Source organism: Rutilus rutilus (genome assembly GCF_951802725.1).
Source record: "Rutilus rutilus genome assembly, chromosome: 17".
Taxonomy (NCBI): Eukaryota; Metazoa; Chordata; class Actinopteri; order Cypriniformes; family Leuciscidae; genus Rutilus; species Rutilus rutilus.
Window position 1 is genome coordinate 23476902 of NC_140230.1, and position 24646 is coordinate 23501547.

Here is a 24646-nt window from a genome sequence, read left to right on the forward strand (position 1 = left end):
TAGAGGATTCCAGACAATTAAAATGAGTCCACTACTTGTTTCACCATCTTTTTGTTCCAGACCACAACATCCCCTATAAACAGGTCAAACTTATGAATAGGAGCACAGGAAGAATTACTAGTACCTGCCAATGGTTCCACATCTGGAGAGCATGAGACTCTAATTGATTTCCACAGGAGAAACTTTTCACCTTGACAGCAGCATGCTGAGGTGCTCATAAAAAAAACATCTGCTGTTGATATGATTTCTCTGTTGGATCATGTGCACTGGGTTGGCACTGACACTTTAACTGAAATTCTTCGGATTAGCCTCTTGGTTCGGTAGCTGCTTGTGTTATTAGGTCATTTATGTCATGAAATTAATTATAAATTAGCAGCTAATAAACTAAACATTTTTCTGTAAAGGAATTCAAAAAAGAGAATTAATATTTGGGTTTGGTAAAGTGTCTTTAAAGTGACTTTATATGAGTTCAGGGCAAAATAAAAAAGCATGGAGAAAAGAACATACGGAGGTCAGTGGTGATGAGATTGGGGGTGTTGTGTTAACGGATGAAGACGATGGGTAATATTTCCACCACATGCTTACATAAGCCTCTCTAACTCATGCTTTTTGCAGACAGAGGCCAGAGGAGGGCTTTGGATCTGCAGGGTTCTGCTTAAAGCTGTTACCATCCCTTTATACAGTACACTTTAAAAAAATAAAGGTTATTTATTGGCATCGATGGTTCCATGAAGAACCTTTAATATCCACGGAACCTTTTCATTTAACAAAAGGTTCTTTAGATATTTAAAATGTTCTTCACACTAAGAAATTGGTTCTTTTAAGAACTGTTTACTTCAAAAACCTTCTTTTGCAACCTTTATTTTTAAGAGTGTATTTTTCTAATGGATGGAGCATTTTTGTTAACTCATTTCGCATTTTTCTTTGCACATCCCTGTTTATTTTCACTGCGGAACCACCACAGAGTTGTAGAGCCAGTGAGAAGATCTCTGATCTGAAAGTCTGTCGGTCTTGGAGAGGCTTGAAGGAGAGCTGCAGTGCTGGCTGCTGGTAGTCATTAGGAGAGGGGAAAGTGATGTTGTTTTGCAGGGCCCATTTGCACGGAAGAAAAGACAAACAACCCATCTAGGGTGAAATATAAAAACATAGCTGTGTTTGTAAATCTTATACAAGTGTATAAGTGGAGAACTCTTGAAAAATGATAACGACACAACCAGCTGTAAAGCTTGTTAAAAATTCACTCCTTCATATTTGGGACTGACATTTGAACCGATCAATTCTACCGTTGTCCTCTTGCCGTCTCAGAGTTGTATTTTAAATCAGGTAGACGACAGGGGAAAAATAATAACCCTCCTCATCTTTTCCTTTTGCTTTTGCATTATGGAAAAGGCATATTGGCACTGTGCTGAAGTTTGTCCCATGAGATCCAATCGGAAAATTCATTGTGGTAAAATATGAGGTCAGGACACACTGTCTTTTATGTCTGTAAGAGACAGAAAGAGATAGATTTGACTATATGCATGTGTATTGTGAGAGAGATTCTGGTTGAGAGACCAGAGAGGTCACTGGTTGACAGACCTGTATTTTCTCTCAAGATGTTTCCTTTTGTTTGTTTCTGGTAAACTCCCTGGAGTTCTGCTGAATGAGAGGAGGAGACAGTCGAGACCTGAGGACTCGGATATTGTTATTTATCTTACAGACAATGAATTGTAAACACAATGTACATTAAATCATGGATCCTCAAACGCAAGCACATCCGATGCAAATGGAAGAAATATTTAGATGGAAAAAAAGCTTTAATTTAGTTTTGACGCAGATTTTGTTGGCAGCACAGGAAATTACCCCTCTGTTTCCTCTTTTCTTCTCTTTTGCCCAGGACATCCTGAGTCCAGCATCTGGCACATACCTGCCCTCTGTCTCTCCTTCTAACTCTCATCCTGTTATTTCTGCCTTGTTGTCAAATACATACACGATCTACACATATCAATAAGTTCATAGTCTTCAGATGCGTTTAAATGCATTATTACTTTTATTCAGCAAGGATCTGTTTCAAATAAATGCTCCTCTTTTGAACTTTCTATTAATCAAAGAATCATTTAAAAAAAAAAAAGGTGTATCACTGTTTTCACAAAAATATTAACTGTTTTCAACATTGACAATAATAATGTGTTATTCTTGAGCACCAAATCACAATGATTTCTGAAGGATCATGCGACTCGGAAGACTGGAGTAATGATGCTGAAAATGCAGCTTTGCCATCAGAGGAACAAATTTGTTTTTAAAATATATTAAAATAATAATAAAAAGCAGATATTTGAATAGTTAATAATAATATTTCACAATATATTTATTTTTACTGTATGACTGACTTATTTAATAGGCCTGCATTACTAAGCGCACCTTTAAAGTTGACATCCCATTCAGAGTTTTGAAAATGCATTTGGCCAATATGTCAAGGGACTATTTAACATTTGAGAAACCTCTAGATTGGGGTTAAAATATTATCTTCATTGGGATGGGAAGTGAGAGGAGGAGGAGAATCTAGAAGCATGCGATCCATGGAGTCATTTTAGGGGCAGACAGAGACTGATGCATTTCTTTTCCTCTGGTGAAAACCTTTTTACTCTCAAAAGTTCAGATTCAGAAACATCTGGTTATTTTTTTCAGCTGTAAAAAAGGCGATAAAAAGATGGTTTTAATAAGGAGCAGGCTTCCTCCTCACTCTGCTGAAGGGCTCTGCAGCGATGGCCAGTTGAGTAAATCAGAAAGCTTTAGGAGGAATGTACTGGCAGCGAGTGGACTTCCTCTAGGGAGATGAGTGATGGCAAAGGGGTGATGCAGTGATATTGCGTGGTACCAAATCCCTGAATTCCCTCATTCAAACATTATCCCAGCATTATCCCCATACATTCTGTCAAAAGCTAAGAGAGAAACAGCAGATCTTTAAGCTGGCAAACAGAAAAATATTTTAGCATTGCTTTGCAAAGATATTTTGTTGGAAAAATAACGGCTTTGGTTTCATCACACACCTGGATTCTGTCCTAATGCTTTTTGCTGCACTCCTCTTTGCACTTAGGGGAGGCTTGGCGTTGTATGTCACACTCGATTGAATGGACCCAGGCCTGGTCCAAATCTCTGTAAATGCAATAAATGAAATTGGGAAAAAATATTAATAAATATACATGTAAAAATAAGGACATGAATTCATTCATCACAGCATCATGATAGCTTTATCATCAGTACAACCTGCAGCAGTTTGTCCATCTGTCTGCTCTGGCATATAACGGCCACCTCATTCTGATCCAAATGTTTGCTATTCTGTCTCATAAATAAATGGGCCTCTTAAGGTAAATTCCTGTGAGGGACAGCTTTACTATACCCAGGACATGCAGTACAGCCCAGACTCGTACAATACAGAGAAGGGGAAAAAGCACACATATGAAAAGTTCCTTAACCGCGCAGTGAGCTTTGAGTACCATATTAGTGTTTGCAAATAAATTTGCCAGCCAACAGCGTGTTGATTTAGACCAGATGCAGGGGAGGTTGGAGTCTGTTATCTCACTTCACTCTTGTGGCAGTTCATTAACCAAACCAAGGCAAACGAAATGGTGATCCTCAAAACATAGTGAGAGGACTTTAGTGGTACTGCTGTTATATGATGCCTCCTCTCTCACGGAGATGACAAAGACTGTCTGAGCAGCTGTTAACAGAGCAGCGAACAGCTAATTGTAATTAAATAAATCGAACGAACTGTACTTAAATAAGCTACTTTTTTTCTGAATAGTGAATCTGTGTGGACACTTGTTTTGTCTAAAAGACTAATTACTTTCACAGTAAAAAATTGTGTGATCAATAAGTCATGGCAACATATGTTTTTGCATTAACTCATCAAAATAATTAAAGCAATTTCAACTTTTTTATAAGTTATACAAGATTCAGTTAAACTTTTAAAGACAGTGTAATATAATTTAAGTTGAAATTACTTGTACAGCTAATTTGATTAAAATTGAAAGGGGTCATAGACTGGATTATTTTATTATTTTATAATGTTTCCTGGGGTACCCTTATAATGTTAGTCATAATTTATAATTAAAAGGCATTTTTCCAAGCCTGATTGTAGCCTCTGATTTGAATGCTCTGTTTGAAGGGGCGTGTTTGCTGTGAGACTTCAGTGTAAATGCCCACTGCTGTGATTGGCTGACATGTTAGCTAGTATTACATGTGGGACTCTCTCTAAAACTTAAAAAAGTTTACTATAACAGCTATCGAGGTTAAGGAATCGTGAAAAGTATTGATCATAATGATCTATTCCCATTACATGAAAGGTTGCAGTGATGAGCACTGAGCCGAGTTTTGGCAAGTGTCCAGATAAACTGCGCTGTTTGATTGACAGCTTGGGCAACTGGAAAGGGAGCGTTCTTTGATCGCTTTCTTTATATAATTTAACCAAATAATCCACAGTGAAATACACTGAGTACAAACAAATAATACACTGCTGAGACATTCACATTGTTGGGGGGGACCACTATCCTAGTATTAGGATCGTTTTGAAGGTAATGGTATCAATCCTGTATCGATCTTTTCTCGTTCTCATGTCACTGTTCACTAACGCTCTTAACTGTCAAAGGATCAAGGAACATTTGAATTCTCATTCTATGACCCCTTTAAGGCAGCAACTGATCTGGTAACACTTTACACTAAAATGAGTAATGCTAACACTCAAGTAACTACTAACAAAGGGGTCCTATTATGCCTTTTAACGAAGTCTTGATTTTGTTTTTGGGGTTTACTAGAATATGCTTTTATGCTTGATTGTTAAAAAAACAACATTATTTTTCACATATTTTACATTATTACAGCACCTCTCTGTCCAGTCAGTTCCTGTTTCGATGAAGCCCCTCTTTCTAAAATTCAACTACAAATAATAAGACATGCTTACAAGTTGTGATCCACAAACCACAGTGCAGAACAGCTCCGTTTCAGGAGAAGCTTTTGTGCGTAGCCTGCATTGTAGGCTATACCCTCTTAGGTTCTGGAAGCTGTTCTCCATAAAATGTGCAGCACACAGATAAACCTTGGGGTTATAATGTTCAGGAACAATGATTAAAATAAATTTTAACCACTCTAAGTTTGTCAGCCAAAACAAATGAGTTTTGGAAAAGACACATAGCAGCAGGTCTACCAGTCCTCGTCCCCTTTTTTTTTTTTTGTATTTCATGTGCATATTTAAATGAGTAACATTGTGACTTCATAAAACCCGGGAAAAAAGCATTGTAGTCCAAACGAGTCGTTCGTTGTAGTTCTTGGAAAGTGAAGTCCGTTAAATAAAATATCACCCTTTGGAGTGGACTTTGAGCTTTGTTTGTGAAAAGTGAAAAAGCATAATAGGATCCCTTTAACAAACAAGAAACTCTGATTAACGAATTAGTAAGTAATAGTGCTTAGTCGAATGTGGTAGTTCACTATTAGCTAATCAATAACTAAAAATATGTTCATACCTCTCAGAGGACTACTAAAGCCCAAAGTATAGGCTACTTTAGCCATCTGCATCCGCACACTGCATTCGTGCACCGTCCGTGTGACGTAATTTCCGTCATCAGGAGGGTCCTTGGATGTCCGCACACCTCATCCGTGTGCAGCCCAATTTTTGTGACTGCGAGGACGGTGCGCGTACAACAGCGGATGTGTGAGTAACAGTATTCTAAAGTGTTTCCTCTTAAGTCAATTTTTTTAAATTGAAATAGGAGGATTTTATTTACAGTGTTGTTAGATGGACCATTTTGGAGTGGAATTTTAAAGCGTTCAAGATGAAATTCAAATAAAATTATAGAGATGACTAAAATAATAATTATAACAAAAATCTCTATAAAAGAATTACTAAGAATGAGTAATTTTTGGGAACTCTTTCTGAAGGACTGTATTCATGTTTTCTATTGTAAATTTCACGTTTTGATGTTTGATGTCACTTTAAAAGTCTAGATTTGAGCTCATATTTCTTATGGTATTATTTCACTGCACAATTCCACAGTTGTTACGTTGACGGTGCTGACAGAAGTTGTTTCAGGAAAATGTCCCTCACTGAGAGGTTGCTCAGCTGACTCCACAGCTGTGATTCTGGGTCTCCAGCCTGGAGTGATGTTCCTTTGGGTCCTATTGGGACCGCGGCACTCTTTTTCTCCTCCTTTCTCTCTCTCTCACATGTGTTCTGACAGTACGCCCAGACTCCTGAAGGCCTCACACACATACACAAGCCAGCTCTGCACTCATGGAAATCTGCAATCAATTTAGCCAGCAGAGGAGGGGGCGTCACAGTAGAGACCCCCCATTTTAAGAGAGCTGTGTATAGGCATACGTGCACGTGGAGATCGAGTATGCTCATGTGTGCTTGTGACGGTTGGCTTGGCTGTTTCTTTACACACACACACATTTGTTCAGCATTTCCTCTCTATGGATGACATGCCGCATGCTTTGTTGTACTGACAGGAGAAACGCAGCTCATCTCTGTCCTGCAGTCTACTGGCCAATCATTCATGAAGATGTGATTGACATGTCTGCAGCACAGCTGGAGCTAAAATTAATTTCAATCTTCTTCCTATCAGTCTTTTGGCCTAACAATCATTGTGACATAAATTTCAGAGAGCAATTAACTAAACTGGGTCACAGTCCCAACTGCAATAAGCAAAAGATTATGAGATTTTTAGAGTATCCAGTTTTCCTTTTATCCCTGTAATGGAAGAATATTGTCCATGCTTGTTTATGCTGTGTGTTTTTGGAGAAACAAGGAAGATAAATCCTGTTGAAGCAATGGTCATGATGTCATGTTTGGCTATGTGGCTTAAATTAAGAGGGTAACCTCATCTATCCCTTAGGGAGAAACAAAAACTGAAAAACATCCTTGTAATTTGTCTCAAAGCCTCTACAGAACTTAAAATCTCAGACCATCCTCTGTGATCTCATTTAATATATTAGTTTCTCATGCCCTGAGTTTGTTTAGATTGAGAATTGCTCACATATCTTAATAAAAACCTTGGAGTTCATGGTGTTTTGATGGAGAACTAACAAATAAACCCATTTTGCATTGATTTTAGTTAAGGGATTATATGTGAAAGGAGAATATTACATTTACAAAAAAAATGCTCAAAGTGTCAACAATATCCATAGTGTACAATGTCAGGTTTAAAGCTAGACTAGGAAAATAAACTGAAAATAATTGTCTTTTTCTAAGGTTCAAATCATACTGTCTAAACCTACTCTTTGGTTTTAGGGTTGAACATTTCCTCTCAAGACCATCTTTTGAAACTAATGTCAAGTAATAATGAGTTCCTGAAGTGGCTCTGGAACAATGATTCTGCAGTTATGAACAGGTTAAATGACTCTCTCATTGTGGGCAGATATAATTAGCGCATCTGTTTTGATATTTGTGGGTGGACATCTGTGACCACACACTGGAGGCAGAGGGGAAGAGGAGGAGTAGAGGAAGAAGTGAGTAGGAGGAAGAGGTAAGCTAGGAAACATTTCCGGTGAGATAGGGATGTAAAGAGTCATGCTGCAGTGTTAATTTAACATTCCAAAGAAATTATTGTCAAATTCCTGTTCAGAAGAAGCATTCATAACACGAGTAAATAGTCCAGATGTCATAGTTTTGAGTCATGGAGGTGGATGTTTCACTTTACACCCTTGGTTTTTTTTTTTTTTACAAGAAATACAGGCAATAATAACAGTTATAGTTAATTAAATGATTTTTAAATACAAAATTAACATTAAAATTAAATTTTAAACAAAAAAAGTTTTTTTCTGCTTTGGTTTTTGTCTCTACATGTTCTGGGCCATATAAATTATGGCCCATGTAATTATGGTAGTGCTCGGTCATGTCTTTTTAAAGAGTGCAAACCTCAGAAGTGCCCATCTCTTCTTCTGAGGGTTTGGTTTAGCATTGCGACTCTCACCATGGTTTGTGAACGCGAGTGTGTGCTTTTATGTGAATATAATTTGATTTTGTGTGGTTGGGTTGTGTGCACCTACACGTGAAAAAAACAGTATGTGCATAAATATATGAAAACCCTGTATTTTTATTTAAATGTGTTTTGTTTGTTTGGCCACCATGTGTCTTAGGCCCCAGTGAAGCCACAGTCATGTATTCTGTGGTTATATGGTCTACAATGTCTAGCAGGAACCAGCTGTCAAACTGTGAGGTCCCCCACAAGGCCCCAGGAGCTCTCAGCTCCATGCCTTTAAATGGCAGAAAACTTAACACCACTTAAAACACTCAGGCTGATATATCACAACAGACAAAGCCAAAAATAAAGCTTCATCTGTCCATTTTTGGTTGTACTGACCGGTCTCGGCTTTTATCACAAAACACACCCTGATGAGAACCTTTTTTCTATTTATAGAGGACTGTCGTCTTTTCTGACTCTTAAAAACATACATCAGCATGAACACAACACAACTTTGCAATGACAGCAGGTATATCATAGTGTCTATGGGACTGTAGTCCAGGCGTGAGGTCATGCAGATATAGCGGGTATGACATAAGCCAGCTGGACACTACCCTCAGGACTAGAATCAGTTACCGCTCACCAACACAAACACACAAGGTCAAGTTTGTGGTCTCTGTTGGATATCTGGAATTAGGCTCTTTGGTATGTGCCGAGCGGTCAGGTCGGTCTTTGTGATTGTGGAAGAGTGGTGTCTGACCCCAGAGAGATGGCAAGTGTTAAGAGAGAGGGTGATAAAGAAGGAAGGGCCCCCACATATCCTGTTTTTCTCTTTTTAGAGAAGCTACAGACCGGCCACAGAGTAGAGCATGACATAAGCTTCTATTCCATAGCCAAACCCAACGAGTGCAGACACTGTCAGTCTCACTAAATCCTACAGCTAGATCTGAAGCAGAGAATTAACTGAACGGATGCTCATTTACTCACTCCATTCCATTTAAACCTGTTCGACTTTCTTCTGTGAAGCACAAAAGGAGGACATTTGTGGGACTGGAGCTTTCTAAAAGAACATAAAAACACCATAAAAGCATTGTACAATTATCATTTATTTACAAATCATTCAGATTGATTGACCGGCATTCATTTATTCATTTCATTTGAAATAGAAATACACAAATATACCCAACTTAGAATTCTAGTCTTACAAAGAGACCTGATGGTTATTTTAGGAGGCATGGTTTTCTTTCTCATGCAGTTCTTTCCAGGAGTGTTTATATGGTTTCCTTTCCATCACAATTACTTGTGCAACAGCATGTGAGAGCTGGGTATAGGGGTGTTTTAGCTTAAGGGTTGGCAGACAGCAGCCAACATGTCACTTCATCTGCTAAGAGTGTTTGGGTTTGAGACCTCTGTTACTCATACTGTAAAGAACAGTATTACAAATCCATCTGTGCTGTGAACGGCCATTCCTCTCAAAGTTATGTGTTTTGTCTTTCTGTTAAATGTAAAAACAGAAACGTGTTGCTGTTTGCAGATATATATATATATATATTTTTTTTTTTAACAGTATATCATAACCTAACAGCAATGTAAAACAGACAGTCTAAAGCATAGAGATAAAGCTTGGATAGAAATTAGTGTATGTGAAAATTGAACAGCTTCTAATAAGGCCTCAAAGGTCAGAGTTCAACATTTCAGCTATTGCTATACATCATTTGTGGAGATTATTCTGTTGTTCCCTTACTAGATGTTGGGGGGTATTTACTGCTAAATTGTAACATTTAAAAAACAAAAAAATTCAAGGACATCAATCATGTAAAATAGTACATAAAATATTCAATGTACATATGTACAACAGACAAATACAATAACAGAATCCCAGGCAAAGAGATACATTTGAATTACTATATGTAATTCTATGAATTATACACTTATTAAAAATAAACATAAAAATAAAGGATGTCATAATAACAATGACCTATGAATTCAAATTGAATAGTTGAATAATTGAACTCAACTGGCCTGTAGGTTATGGTGAATAATGAAGATTTTAGAAATGTACATAAAATTCAGAAATAATTATAATAGTTAATAAAAACACTTTTCAACTTTTTTAACCTACAAATTGCTGTCTTCACAAAGTCACATTCCAACTGAAACTTATCCATTGTCACTAGAGAATGAGATGCATCAGAACAGCCTCTAGCTGCCAGTTTATGTATTTTTCCAGTGTAATTATGGCTTGTAAGGCTCGTAAGTGGATATTCTGGCGGTTCAGACCCAGCCCCTATATGACGCCTTCCCACAATCCCACCAAACTCCTCTGCTCCTTTGTGGCTGCAATGTTTTTTATGAGGTAGGTAATGTACGTAAACAAAATTGCACCAAGCTGCATAAAACCAGCCAGCAAAAATCGTGAAGCGTTTGGCATGCTAATTATTTTTCTAGTAGAGACATAGACAATTATTTTACAGTATGAAAAAAGACAGTGGGTTTGCCAAACCCAAGCCTTTACCGTAGAAATACACATCTCCACAGTCTTTGAGATTGCTGAAGCATTAAACATGGAAAAACGGGTGGGGTACAGTATTTCACTGACTCACTAACCTCTGGTTTATTGATGAGGGGGTTCACTACCCCCACCCCCACACTTAAAGACACACACTATGTGGTGCTACACTGAACCCATCAGACCACAGCCAGCTAAACACTCAGTGGTGTGGAGGTTGAGAGAGTGTTTTGAAATTCAGCCCCAGATGTTTTATATTATGGGGCTTTTATGCCAGTTTACCGTAACTGAGATTTACCAGTTTAACTGGAGTTAGTGTGTCTGAGCCAGCACTGGGGTTTTGGTCAAATGACAGTCAGCTCTGCATTATTCGTGGACCTCATCTCTCTGTCTGTTTCTGGCAAGGTAAACAACAGTGTGGCAAATAACATACAAGCGTTTTGCCAGAACAGGAGCTGGGTCAGCGGCAGCATCATTATAATAGTCTTGTAATCCTTCGCTCACTCACTCTCAGTCTGTTGAGATGTTCTGATGAGGTTGTTTTTGCTGAGGTTGAATGTGGATGAAATTGAGTTTGACTTTGGTTTGAGTGGTTACTGTAGTCATGAGCTCTGTCTCTTTCTGGCTTTGAAGATTAATGCAATGTTTAGCTCAAACAATAATGTACAGTCTGGTGATTATGTAAGGGATAATTCACAGCTAACAATTTGAATGCACTCATAGAGGCAAAGAACCACCGGACGCGAAGTTAGGTGTGTATTAAAGTTGATTATCCTGCCTATATGGTCACTTGCCAGCATGGACAAGTTTAAGTGGATGTTTGCAGCACAAAATTTGACCGGACTGATTAGAATAACAGTTTATTTTCAACATTTATTTTATTTACAGGTCGTTAGATTTAGGATTATGCAGTAAAATACAGTTATTTAATGTAAAATACAGTTGGTTTACTTCAAAAACACCACCGTTACCACTTCATGCTCAGAAATATAAGCTTATTGGCGGAGAAGCAATCTTATTTTAACATGTTTATGTGCCCCTGTATGTTTCTTCCCATTCATAATTGTCCATGTGTGTGCATGTGATTGTGATTTGTAACACATTAATTTATAACAGTGATTAAACTGACTGGAAATACGTCTGCATTAAATGATGTTAAGGCGCACCTTCTAGCCAATCAGAATCAAGTATTCAGACAGATCATGGTATTATGCAAAATAAACTCAAGGTGAATCGGGCTTTATTTTTAATGACAGACTGACTGTACATTATTCTATTTATTATTTATTACCAAAAAAATATTGGTTTGACTTTATTTTATTACTTTACTTGGTGATTAGCTTAAAGCCTCAGCTTTGAAAAATAGCAACAACTGGCCTAGCCACAACATTACAGTATTAATTATATATCTGCAATCCAAGTTACTATTATATGGACTAGTTAGCTAACATGCAGTATATTCTAGCTATTTACCAAATAATTATCCTATCCTTATCAAGTCAAAAGATGGCACAATTGTAATGAGCTATTCTAACTTTGATTGGGAAAGTGAAGAGACTGCCAAGTAATACTATACTTTATACCAGTAAACATAACCTGTAGCATGCATTATTCTTTATTAAATAACTTTAAAAAATTACAATTAAAATGATAAAAAGTATTTTGCCATGGACAATGAAGAAGTATCATTACCATACAAAAAGTAGTTGACTACTCAATGCTGCAATTAACCATAATCATAATCAAGCACAGAGGGCAGTAAACTGTTCTCTTTTGTGCGCAACAAACTATTGAGATCGAACGAAATCTAAAAATTGCAATTTCATATGAACTGCAACAGCAAATTGTGTGTTTTAACAGACAATTTGAGGAGCAGACGCATGACCTCACTCAGAGATAAGCACCATTGGCCGAAGATCTGGTTACTGTGTTCCCACCACTATATTTCTTAAAACAGAAGGGCTGAATACACCGGCTTTCCAGCTGTAGTTCGCTCATTTTCCGATGCGAATGGTCATGAATTTGTGTTCAGTCCTAATTCTTCCAAGTCCTGATGTCAGCTTTGGATGCTCTCTGGAGGGGCAAAGAGGTTTATGTGTTATTTTAACAAAAATACACAAATCTCATTCTTTATTGAAGTGGACTTCTACAACAGTCGATTTAGAAAGACATGTTGAATGTTTAAGAGCTTATTTTTCTAATTTTCCAGTCTTTCCCCAATATTCTTCATTGCAGGGTTGGCAATCAGTATATGTGTTTCTTTGCTTGAATGAGCACGTGTTCGTTGGATCCTGCCAGGATATCTGCTCTTTGCTACATTTGTCAGTGGTCTGTGGAATTGGAGGAGAACTGGAATGATTATTATGAGTTGTTATATGAAAGACTATTTATGCATGTGGGTCCATAGGGTCCAGAGCTATTATGCAACCTTTATCTCTCTCTCTCTCTCTCCTTTTTTGTTTCCCTCTCTTTCTGGCTGTCTTTATTTGATGGCTCATTTTTCTTTTTCTTTTTCTTTTTCTTTTCATGTGTCCCTCCGTTCCAAATAATGACTAATATTTTCTCCTTAAATAAGCATGCAGCCCCAAGCGGTTGTGGAGAGGGTCAGGAAAGGAAAGAAGGAAATTTGATCAATGCCATGTGTCCTTTCCTGTGTGTATGATACCCCTATGTGCCAGTTGTAAATCCAACTTTAATTCTCTTCAATCAGAGCTGAAATAGACTTATGAAAAACTGTGCTGCATGTTCGTTTTTTTTTTTACATTTCTTTGTGTTCCAAATGTAGTTTGAAAAAAAGGTTTAAGGTTCATCTGACCTCAATCGGCCACGTTTCAGGGGGCTGATTACATAATATTCTAAATAGAACAGAGCAAAGGACTATTTTTAACTTGACACAGTGTCTTAAAACCACAATGCACATGGTGAGATGTTTAAAAAACAACATGAGATGCAACACTACCGCCAAAGCAGGGCTCCAGACAAAAAATAAAATAAAAAAATTACTAGAGACATAAGCTCCTAAAATTAAACATAGGAGACTTTACTTTTTAGTTGAGAAATGACAGAATCCCTCGATAAAGATGGTTGTTCGTTCAGAAGTGCTTCAGTTCAGTGAATGCATAGAATTATTATTTTTTACAACAAACACTGCTATGTGCTATATTGAAGGATGTTTTATATAAACTGTTGTTCTTGTATTTGTTCTAATTTGATACTATAGCCTATTTATAGCACATAAATAAACTTTGTTTTGTAAGAATATTTGTCTGTGTGGACAAAAAACTGCCTATAGATAGAAAATATAGAAAATTAAGTTCAGAAATCAGAAATAGACTGATGTAATTCTGACAAACCTAAAATATAGATCCAGAAAGTTCCCGTGGTTCCAAAGGACTCGTGGTTCATTGAGGTAGTCAGTTGTGAAATCTGTATGATTCACTAACTGAGTGAATAATTCAAACCATTAATTATTAATTATTATGCCAACAGCCAAACCATTAATTATCTATTAATCTTATCGATTCAAGGCTGTTTTGTGAATCTTTTTGACTAACTCATTAAAAAATAACCATTTTTCAAGTCATTTTTCACTAGTTTTTAGTCACACAAAGTTTTCCCAATTGTCGTGAACACACGTAAAGCTTTCCCAATTGAATAGGTTTTGAATTGAATTGAATTATTGTTGTACAGAATCAAACCATGCAATTACAATATCCAGCTGCATGAAAAGCTTATATCTGTGTGAATGATTTGCTTTCATATTCACTTAAGTTCCCAAACACGAGGACAGCGTGTTTTACCCAGCCAGAGGCAGATGACTACATGTGTTTTCTTTCATTTTCCATTATGCTCTTATCTTCGCCGAGGAACAGCGTTTTTAAATGACTGAACATCTTTGATTTGGGCCTTCAGAGCACCCTCACATTAATGCTACTACTCAGATGTGGAGCCTTTGACATTTGTGAGCTCCACTATAGTGAGCGTGTCCCCTAAAAATATCCTGCCGTATGGTACTCATTTTTAATGTGGCACCAATCCTCGGTGTCAGATGCAAACAAAATGTTGATGAAAGAAATCCCTCACTCTCTCTCCTTTCCTGTTTGTGTCGTGTATGCGTCTTCCCCATAATTTGTCCACATGAAAGCAGTCGAGTATGGGCACAGCATCTGTTCGGCTCATTAAAATCAGCTCATGGTTTAATACTGCACCTTTTAAAGCTCTGCAGCCCTGCAACAGTTTAGCAAGAACGATCAAACTTATGGGTTTTAGTCTTATGGGTCATCAGGGCTCCATGCTGCCACTCAAATGGCCAATGCTACAAAAAAATAAACATTCACGACAGTAATTTAAAATCTACTTGGCATTGGTGACAATCGGTAAAACTTGTTTTCCTGCAAACAGCAACGAACGAACACAACACAATTCGCAGAGTCCAATTTGTGCACAAATGACTCTTATGAACCAGTTATTTTGAATGAATCACTCAAAAAAAGATTGACAAAACACACGTAAGTTAGTGGCTTGAATCAGTCAGTGATTCGTTAAAAAACAATAATGAGTTCACAACTGACTTCATTACTGAATCGAGAGTCATTTTTTGTTTATGTCAGGAACCGTGAGGTAGTATTCTAAACATTAACATACAAATGTTTGGTTTATTGTTTACTGTAATGAAGTTTAATTGTAATGTTGAATCAAAGGAAACTTATTCTGGGAGTAAGACCAAGGCAAGGCAAGTATATTTATATAGCACATTTTATACACTACAGCAATTCAAAGTGCTTTACATATAGAAAGGAATAAAAATAATCACAAAATAAAAGCAAGGAAAATTAAAACAGTTATTCAAAATGCTTTACATAGAAAGGAATTAAAAAAATCACACTATGGCAATTCAAAGTGCTTTGCATAGAAAATAAGCACAAAATAAAAGCAGTTATAAAAGGTGCTTTTTTAAAGAAAAAAGGTGTTTTTTTTTCCCCTCTTTTTTTTAAAGACATAAATGATACAGTTATAAAATGAATTAGAGTAAAATGAATTAAAGTAGTAAAAAGATGATACATAGAATACACTTCTCATCTAGCAAAACACCGGTGCATCTTATTTTGCATATAGTTTTATTCTTACACTGGGACAGGAGGAGCTCTAGGACTGACTCCTTCAGTCCGCACCCCAAAAAAACCATTTGTTCGGAAGCTCTAGGAATGGAGTCGATCCAGTCCGCACCCCACAGAACCTCGAGTTTAATTGACACATCAAACTCACTACTCCACCACAGACCCAGGTCATCAGCATGGTTTGCGTTCACCTTGAGAACTTTGTCATCTTTGTTTCCAATTCACGTTGTTTTTGAGTTCACTTTTTTTTTTTCATCCACCTCCTATGGAGATGTAACACCTGCTTTCTGAGCTAAGAAGAATATTTTTATATTAACGTTGCTTGTGTCATGAGCTTATGTGGTGGATTTTGTATTGATGTTGCATTTGAACAGTCAGCATCCTTACAACAAGCCAGATACCCTGCTGGAGACAAGTATGCATTTTCCAAAACATTCATCTGGTCCTGCATAAAACTGTTGTTTACTTAGAAGTAAATGTAATTAACGCAGCCTCAGGTTCAGAGTAGATTTAAACCACTTGTTTGTCACAGACGCTCTGTCGCAGTGCACTGCTCATTAAACACGCTCCTAGTTTCTCAGCTCACAGGAATCCTAATGTGGCCTCAAACTCTTTTTCTAATGAAGCCCTTAAAGGAAAAAAGAATAAAAAAAAACAGAAAGAATAGGGATAATATACTCCACCCCAGTAAGGGAACCTATAAAATCCTATAGCTCTTTAATGAAAACTTGTCATCTACCCAGAATGTTCTGGTCTCTTTCTTTCTGTTTGTGTCTAGTTTTATGTAGGAGTTGTGTAAGGATGAACTGCCAATTCATTTGACTTTTTCGTTTTATTTAACTTTTTATTTGTTCTCAAACCAAAATTGACAGTGCTGATTTATGATTCAATATCATTTTAAAGAGTTCCCTCCACTCATAAGGTCTACTAGACCTGGGGTTGTAAAAAAAAAATGGATGCCATGGACCCCCAAATATGATGGTCCCCTTGGACGAAACCCCTCTCCTAAAATATAAAGGCAGCCATATATTTTAATTTACATTTCATTTGTGATAAAAACATTATCTGGGAAATATTTACTTTCTGTTAAAAATAATAATATAAATCTCATGATATCCAAAAATCTTTCATTTAGAACTATTTATATTAATGTATACCGTTACCGTATACTTAGAATAGTATAACGAAGACTGTATGTGTGTTCTGTGTGTGTGTGTGTGTGTGTGAGAGCATATGCTCATAAAGCTGGTGTTAGTCTCTGAAATCTTCACCATGGGAGACTTGTCTGTCCCTTTCCTACAGCGTGCCTAAAGCATCCTCATAAATAAAACCAGATGGCTTCAATATGTCTTGAAATGGAAGGAGAGTTTTGCACTGGCCTTGCAGTGTAACATCAACAGTTCTGAGGGGCAGAGTTGTAATGTTTTATAAGGCAGTTGACTGTTTTTCTCCTTACGGCAGGATGAAGATGGCTGAGATCTGTGTGGTCCTGTTTGTCTTGGGCTGTGTGTGTCAACTGTCATTGTCTTTGGACCCCCGGGATCCAAATGTCTGCAGCTTATGGGAAAGGTAAGCATCATGTCCAATATAGAGCTCAGAAAGTCAGTGCCAGTACAGCCGATCTGCTCCACTGCATGCTGGCAAAAAAACCAGCTGTTGTAAATCATTTTTTGCAAGTCAAACAACAACAACACTGCAAAAATCCAGTTCCCAGTCAATGTATGCCTTGTTTCCTTAGTTAAACACAAACTAAGTCATCTAAATATTGTTAAAATGGGATGAAGTTACTCATGTAGCAAAACTGCATCAGACAAAATACTTTAAGAGTTATGAGAATGTCTTCAATACAGTAAGTGTAAGAATATTAGTTTGTCTATGTCTTGTTCTATTGTATTTCTGTGACCTTTTAGTTTATTTAAATAGATGTCACCACTCACCTTTTATTGGTAATAATTTCTACTACAATAATATTATTTGGACATCACAAGTTCAAGGAAGTAAAAAGTAAGAAAGTAGAATCTTAGCGATCGCACTAGGCTTAGGCTCCTTCACTTCCTTCCATTTATACGCATGCAAATGGCGGAGACATGGGAGGAAGTCGCGGGAAAGTCGAGTATGTGGTATATCTTCATATTTCGAATGCATTATTATTTATTATTTATAAAAAACATAAGAGCATTACATAATATCCTGTTCATTGCGGTGCGGGAATTTTGACTGTGGCTTTATACTGATGCCTAGTGGTTTTTCGATTTCCAATGCGTCAAGCACATAAACTTACATGTAGTCCATAAAGGCCGTAAAGGTCAGTGTCTCTTTCAATTAGAATTACAACTTCATTTTGTACAATAAAGCGGCTCTCCACTGTGTTCACGGACGTCTGACTTCGACGTGAACAGAAGATGATTTCCATTTCAAAGAAGGCACACCTACCTGTTGCGTAATCGCCATGGAACAATGGAAGTTCGAAGGTGTTTACCAGCCAGAGTAAACTTTTCCGGAAATTTTATTTGGCAAGCTGTTTCAAACTCCTAAAATTAACTTCAACTAAACTTTGTTTGGCCCGATTTTGTTTGAAATGACCTCACACCAGTTCATTCTTTGTTTTTGCTTTAAGTATGTCATTTGGAAGCTTGTTTCCAACACTGAAAAAAAAAAAAATTTTGCGACTAATTGTGACTTTTTATCTCACAATTCTGACTTGCGATTCGCAATTTAAATTCGCAATTGTGAGAAAAAAAGTTGCAATTATCTTTCTCATTTTTTTATTCCGTATTCCGTCAAAATATAGGGACTTTAAGGACTTAGCAACTTTAAAAAAATTCTAAATAAAATAAAATAAAAATGTCAATCATTTTAAAATGCCTGCGCCCCTACATACAGTAGGACAAGCTGTTTGGAGAATGGATGAATGGGAATTCAATTTTCTAAATAATTATTAATGGGAAAAAACTGAACCAAACTTAAAACTTACACATTTAAGTCAGAAAGTCAGCATTTTTAAGAAAGACCGGGCGGTCACACTTTAGATTATGGTCCAGTTCTCACTATTAACTAACTATTAACTATGACTATCTAACTACATGGCCTCAATAAGCTCAGAATTACTGCTTATTAATAGTTAGTAAGGTAATTGTTAAGTTTTTGTATTGTTTAGGATTGAGGGATGTAGAATATGGTTAGCAGAATAAGGCATTAATATGTGCTTTATAAGTACTAATAAACAGCCAATATCCTAGTAATAATAAGCTAATAAGCAACTAGTTAATAGTGAGAATTGGACCCTAAACTAAAGTGTTACCGAAAGATCCATTTATGGTGTAGGGACAAAATGTGAGAGCCTTATCTTAACCACAGACCTTTTTTTACTCATAAATCCAAAACTGTGCATTATAAATTCCTGAGGGATCCCATTGCTCGAAAATAAGCTAATTCTCTTCTTGGTTTTATCACTACAAACTGAACAGCTCTATAATCCCCTTGAGCAAGACACTCTACTACAGTGACAGTTCCTGCAGGTTGTGTGTTGTACATTGAGTTGAATGATGCAAAATGACAAGTGACTGGTAAGCATAACAAAATCTTTGTTCCTTTGTAGCTTCACCACTTCAGTGAAGGAATCATATGCTCAGCCTTTCGACCAAGTGAATGAAGAGACCTGCTCTGAACCCTGGACCGCTAACAAATGCACCCGGCACAGGTGACATACATTGACAAACACACATTGCACTCAAGCATTTACTCACAGTTACACTGGACTGACTTAGACTAAACGCAGCATGAATTCTTTCATCCTACTGAGCTGCAGAGGTTTTCGGTCTTCAGCTTAGGTCATTGGAGGGATTGTTTGGTTTGGCAGTGGAGGCTTAAAATTTATTCGAATCCAAGTAATTGTGATGCTGGCGTGCACGCATGCTCCCTTTATTATAATGCTGGCATGGAACTCACTTTCCCTGCCGGTCTTACGGCGGTTCCCAAAGGCCTTTTTAAGTTTAATCTGAACTAAGGCGAATGGGAAGGGCACTGAATGTTTAATACATTTCTAAATATTGTACGTTTAGGTATAAAAGGTGCCAAAATTTGATCCAAGACAACTACTGAATAAGAAGTCTTACTGAGCGACTTTATATTCCAACTACAGCTGATCTGTGATAATGAAATAATGGATATTGTGTGGTCTTGCATTTAGCCTGTAAATTTTCCAGTGGTTATTAAACTGTTTCTCTTATTCACTCTCCAGGATCACCTATAAAACACTTTATAGGCAGGTGGTGAAAATGGACTATCGTAGGAGGTATCAGTGCTGTCGTGGCTTCTATGAGAGCAGTAATAAATGTGTTCGTGAGTATTAAATTGACGTTTTACCTTTTGAACGGTTTGTTTTTGTATTTTTCATCTCTCTGTTTATTTTTCCCCTCCTGCTCTATGTGTGTGTAGCACGTTGCACTAAGGAGTGTGTCCATGGCCGCTGTGTAGCACCTGATCGTTGCCAGTGTGAGAGCGGCTGGCGTGGAGACGACTGTTCCAGCTGTGAGTTATGCGTCACACTTTCTCATCTCATTTCTGACACACAAAAACAACCAAAAACTTGCAGCATTTAAAGGCATTCTCAGTGTGAAAGTGGTTTAAAAAAATAGGCAACTTTGTTTATGCTCAATTCTAAGGCAACACTCCCTTAATGCTTTGCAACAAGCTATGTTAAAAAATGTTTTTATCCAAGATGGTGAACAGAGGAAGAGCAATCTGGATTATAAATAGACGTATAATTCATCCAATACTGAAAACTTCTCTGGTTACTCACGTAACCTTGGTTCCCTGAGAGGAGGGAGGGGGGTTATCCCCTTTTCTTTTCACAAATACTGAAGCCTGATTGCAGCGTACCGGTAAATTAAACCAGCCAATGACGTGCAAGCGCACAAGTTAGGGGCGGAGCCTTCCACTATATAGCTCGGAGCTCACCGTCATTGAGTCAGAATCTCCGACTGAACGAACAGTTGTGCTACGGAGACTCTTAGAGTTATCACACAGCTGTGTGCGCAATGTCTCGTTCCCTCCTCTCAGGGAACCAAGGTTACAAGAGTAACCGGATATGTTCCCTTTCGAGTCAGTCTCTCGACATTGCGTTACCACGCTATGGGGATCGCATACAATCCTGCTGCGTTATAACCAATCATAACAAGAGAAGTATGTGAGCCAAACTCAAACGAGTCGAGCCTGTTGACCATGCACATCCACTAGAGCACCTAGGGAAAAATATATTCGGGAAGGAGAAGATTCTGACTCAATGACTGTGAGCTTTGAGCTATATAGCGAAAGGCTCCGCCCCTAGCTTGTGCGCTCATGCGTCATTGGCCGGTTTATTTAACCGGCGCGATGCAGTCAGGATTCAGTATTTGTGGAAGAAAGGGGATAACCCCCATAGCGTAATAACGCAATATCGAGAGACCGACTCAATGGGACACTCTATTTCCTTCTTTCTGTATCACACATGGTCATGCACAGGGTTTAATAAGGAGAGACTTTTCACTAGTGAGTGTTCTGGCTTCGTTTTTAAACGTGTTGTCATATGTTAGTGTTGCTGTGCATATTTTTATTGGGCCCCATTTCCTCCTTTTTCTTTTTCCTCTTGTTTTTTTCCCCTCTCCTCTCTCTGCATCTGTTCTCTCCTTAACTCTACTCCTTTATTTTCTTTTAGTATGTTTGTGCATCATCAAAATGAAAATGCACAGCTACATTTTGTAGTGCATCTACAGTTTCTCCAAAGTAATTTTGTAAGTAATTTTGTAGTGTCGCACTGACTGTGAAGTACATGACCGTCCTTGTATACGTCAGTGATGCCATTGGGTGTTGTAGTATCTTAGTCTGTAATCCTGATTTGATTTGAAAAACTGTGGTTTCAGTGGAGTACAATGCCGTATAGGCTCCTGAGTGGAGTTTACATAAATGAAATGGAAACTTAAGACTCTGGTTCTAGGCAGAAGACCTTTCTCTCTAATTTTGTCCTGCTCTTTGTTTGGTTGGACTGTGAAACCCCATTATTAGCTCGCATTGGCAAGAGGAGGCTTGACACTTCCTGAATGCCTGTGTGTTGGGAGCTTTGTGGGAAATTAGAGAGGTTTGAGGTTTTAAATACACATTTCTTTCCCTCTGTCCTGAGAGACCAACTAAACTCTATCAAACTGCTATACGACTTCTTGGCTGTTTAAAATCATGCAAAAGAGATAATTAATAATATACATAACAGCCTTTAGTAGATACACTAAAAGGCAAAATGCATGCTACAAGAGTGGAATATTCATAATGTTCAGCATTTTCGCATTAGAAAGAAATTCACGCTAACTATTTAAGTAGGGGCTTCTGGGAAAGTGCCCTTCAAGAGAAGACCTTTAACCCAACAACAACTTTTCCCTCATGGACTTGAGAGGAATTTTCCCACATCTCAAAAAGTAATTCCATATCTACTGGATAAAACTATTCTTATTTGAGTCTTCATCTTCGCACATTATAAACATGTGATAATAATAATAATAATAAAATCTATTTTATAAAGCGCCTTCAAAAGCAGCTTCTCAAAGCGCTGTACACAAAATAAGCAATACATAGATCAAGTAATAAAAGCAACATCAACAAACAAATGCTAGTTTAAACATGGACAAAGAGAGTGAAAATGATCTCCTTCATATTAATTGTTTATAATATTCCATCACAAGTTTGTCATTTCAGATGATGCCGATTTATCCTAAGGGACTTTAGGGCATGGGAGCTTAAAAAAAGAAAAAAAAAAATTGTAATGTAGCTCAATCAAGTGTCATGGTCAAGGAAACTGCTTTGAGCTGAAAATCAATCAAGTTCTGAGGCTTCCTCTTGTCTTTTTAAAGTGGTATGCATTTGCTTTGAGAACTGGTTGGACGTCAGCTCAGTGTTTTAATTGAGACAGCTGGTGAGCTCCAGTTCCTAAAGCCTGAAATGTGAACGTAGGGTTTTGGAATCATTCACGTCCCCTGTTGTTAGAGTGTCAGTCAGAGTAATCTAAATCTCTGCCTTGAGATGGAAAGACAGAATAAACCTTTCTCAAACAGACTGCAGAATATATAAAAAGTATAGTAAAAAAGATTTTTATATATATATATTCAGCAAGGACGCATTAAATCGATCAAAAGTTAAAGACTACATGATTTCTATTTCTAATATTAATGTTCTTGAACTTTCTATTCATCAAAGAATCCTGAAAAAAATGTATCATGGTTTTAACAAAAAAAGCAGCCCAACTGTTTTCAACTGTAATGATAAATGTTTCTTGACCATAATAATAAATGTGATAATAAATGTTTCTTGATTTTAGAATGATTTCTGAAGGATCACGTGACACTAACTGAAGATTAAAGTATTGGCAGCTGAAAATTTAGCTTTGCCATCACAGGAATCAATTATATTTGAAAATATATTAAAATAGAAAACAGTTCTAGATTGTAATAATATTTTGCAGTATTATTTTTTTTACTGTATGTTTGATTAAATAAATGCAGCTTTTTGACATTTCATTTTTGAATCTTACTGATCCCAACTTTTGAATGGCAGTATAAATATCAAATTTTTTAAATAAAAAAAGTATATATTTAAATCAAAATAGAAAGAAACCTTTTCAATTCATTGAAATACAGAAGTTAAGAAGTATTGTTTAAGACAAATGAACTAATCCTTGCTGATTAATAATCTCTTTAAGTTCAAGAGAAGATTTATTGGCACTGAGCTCTTCGTCCTGTGTGTGTGTGTGTGTGTGTGTGTGTGTGTGTGTGTGTGTGTGTGTGTGTGTGTGTGTGTGTGTGTGCGTGCGTGCGTGCGTGCGTGCGTGCGTGTGTGTGTGTGTGTGTGTGTGCGTGTGTGTGCCTGTGATGGATTCCTCTTCTTGACCCGTAAAGGGTACATGTCATCAGTTTAGGTTGTGTCATGACCGAAATCCAATCCCTGTGTGAGCGCTGCCCTGAGCTCTCTCTGAGGTCCGGCCAAACTCCATCTGTTAAATTTCCCATTTGAAACTCATTCCTTTTGTTGAGCTCCGTACAAATTCTCCAGTTATATCACACTATCAATTTGTTATGCTCTAAATGCCAGGGATGCTCAAGAGAATATCGAAAGTATTTAGGAAGCCTGATTTCTTCAAATGACAAACACAGTCAGACCACCTTAAGACAATAAGAAAACCACCTTAATCCAAGAAAACCTTGTAAATGCATTTGAACAGACTGTATAATTATGTTTGCTGATATCTCAGATTTGTGCTTATGTTTAGCATGTGATGCCCAGCATTGGGGTACAGGCTGCAGACAACTCTGTGAGTGCCAGAACGGGGGAGAGTGTAACGTTCTTACTGGAACCTGTCAGTGCCCAGCCGGATACACTGGTGAACGCTGCCAGGTATGGCCACACAAACATCCTCTTTATTGATCTTGAGATGGTAACATGTAAATAATAAACTGATTTTATTCAAGTCAAATATATTATTGAATACCATATTAATATGAAAAAAGTAACAACTGCACATTTTCCATTTTTACTGTGTGATTTGAGAGAAGATGATGCAAAAAGCTAAAGTTACAACATACATTATATTAAAAGTCGAATATTTTTAATTAAACACATTGTCTTCCTGTCAGGACCCCTGTTCATCAAAGTCGTTCGGTCAGGGCTGTCTGCAGCAGTGCCAGTGTGGAACAGGAGGATTCTGCAATAAAACCACTGGAGAGTGTGTGTGCAGAGATGGATTTACTGGAACTCTGTAAGTACAGGACGTACTTTAGAATAATAATGTGCTTTCTTTCTGCTCTCTGTATATTACGGAGGGATTTCAAATGCTAAATTTAGTCACATAAGTCTATGCATATTTCTATTCACATTATTTTCATATTAAACCATTTTGCAGACTTTATATGTGTGTTTGTGGGCACATACAGTATCAGAGCATATACTGTACATTTGTATTGCCTGGGCCAGATTTACTAAAGGCTTGTGCCAGCGCGAAAAGGCATGGACACAGTTATTTTTGGCAGCTGACCTTATTGCATATGCATTTGTTGGAGTTTACC

At 37.4% G+C, this 24646-nt stretch overlaps 1 protein-coding gene across 1 annotated transcript in view; it reads left to right on the forward strand.

Moving 5' to 3' along the window:
• The window catches only part of pear1 (platelet endothelial aggregation receptor 1), a 36356-nt gene that overhangs the window by 1184 nt on the left and 10526 nt on the right, over positions 1-24646 (forward strand). The window contains exons 2-7 of the mRNA XM_084435491.1: positions 17025-17132; positions 19162-19263; positions 19804-19904; positions 20001-20093; positions 23854-23978; positions 24218-24339. Of these exons, the coding sequence (XP_084291617.1) occupies positions 17026-17132; positions 19162-19263; positions 19804-19904; positions 20001-20093; positions 23854-23978; positions 24218-24339 (650 nt within the window). The 5' untranslated portion in view covers position 17025. The remainder of the gene's footprint in view (positions 1-17024; positions 17133-19161; positions 19264-19803; positions 19905-20000; positions 20094-23853; positions 23979-24217; positions 24340-24646) is intronic.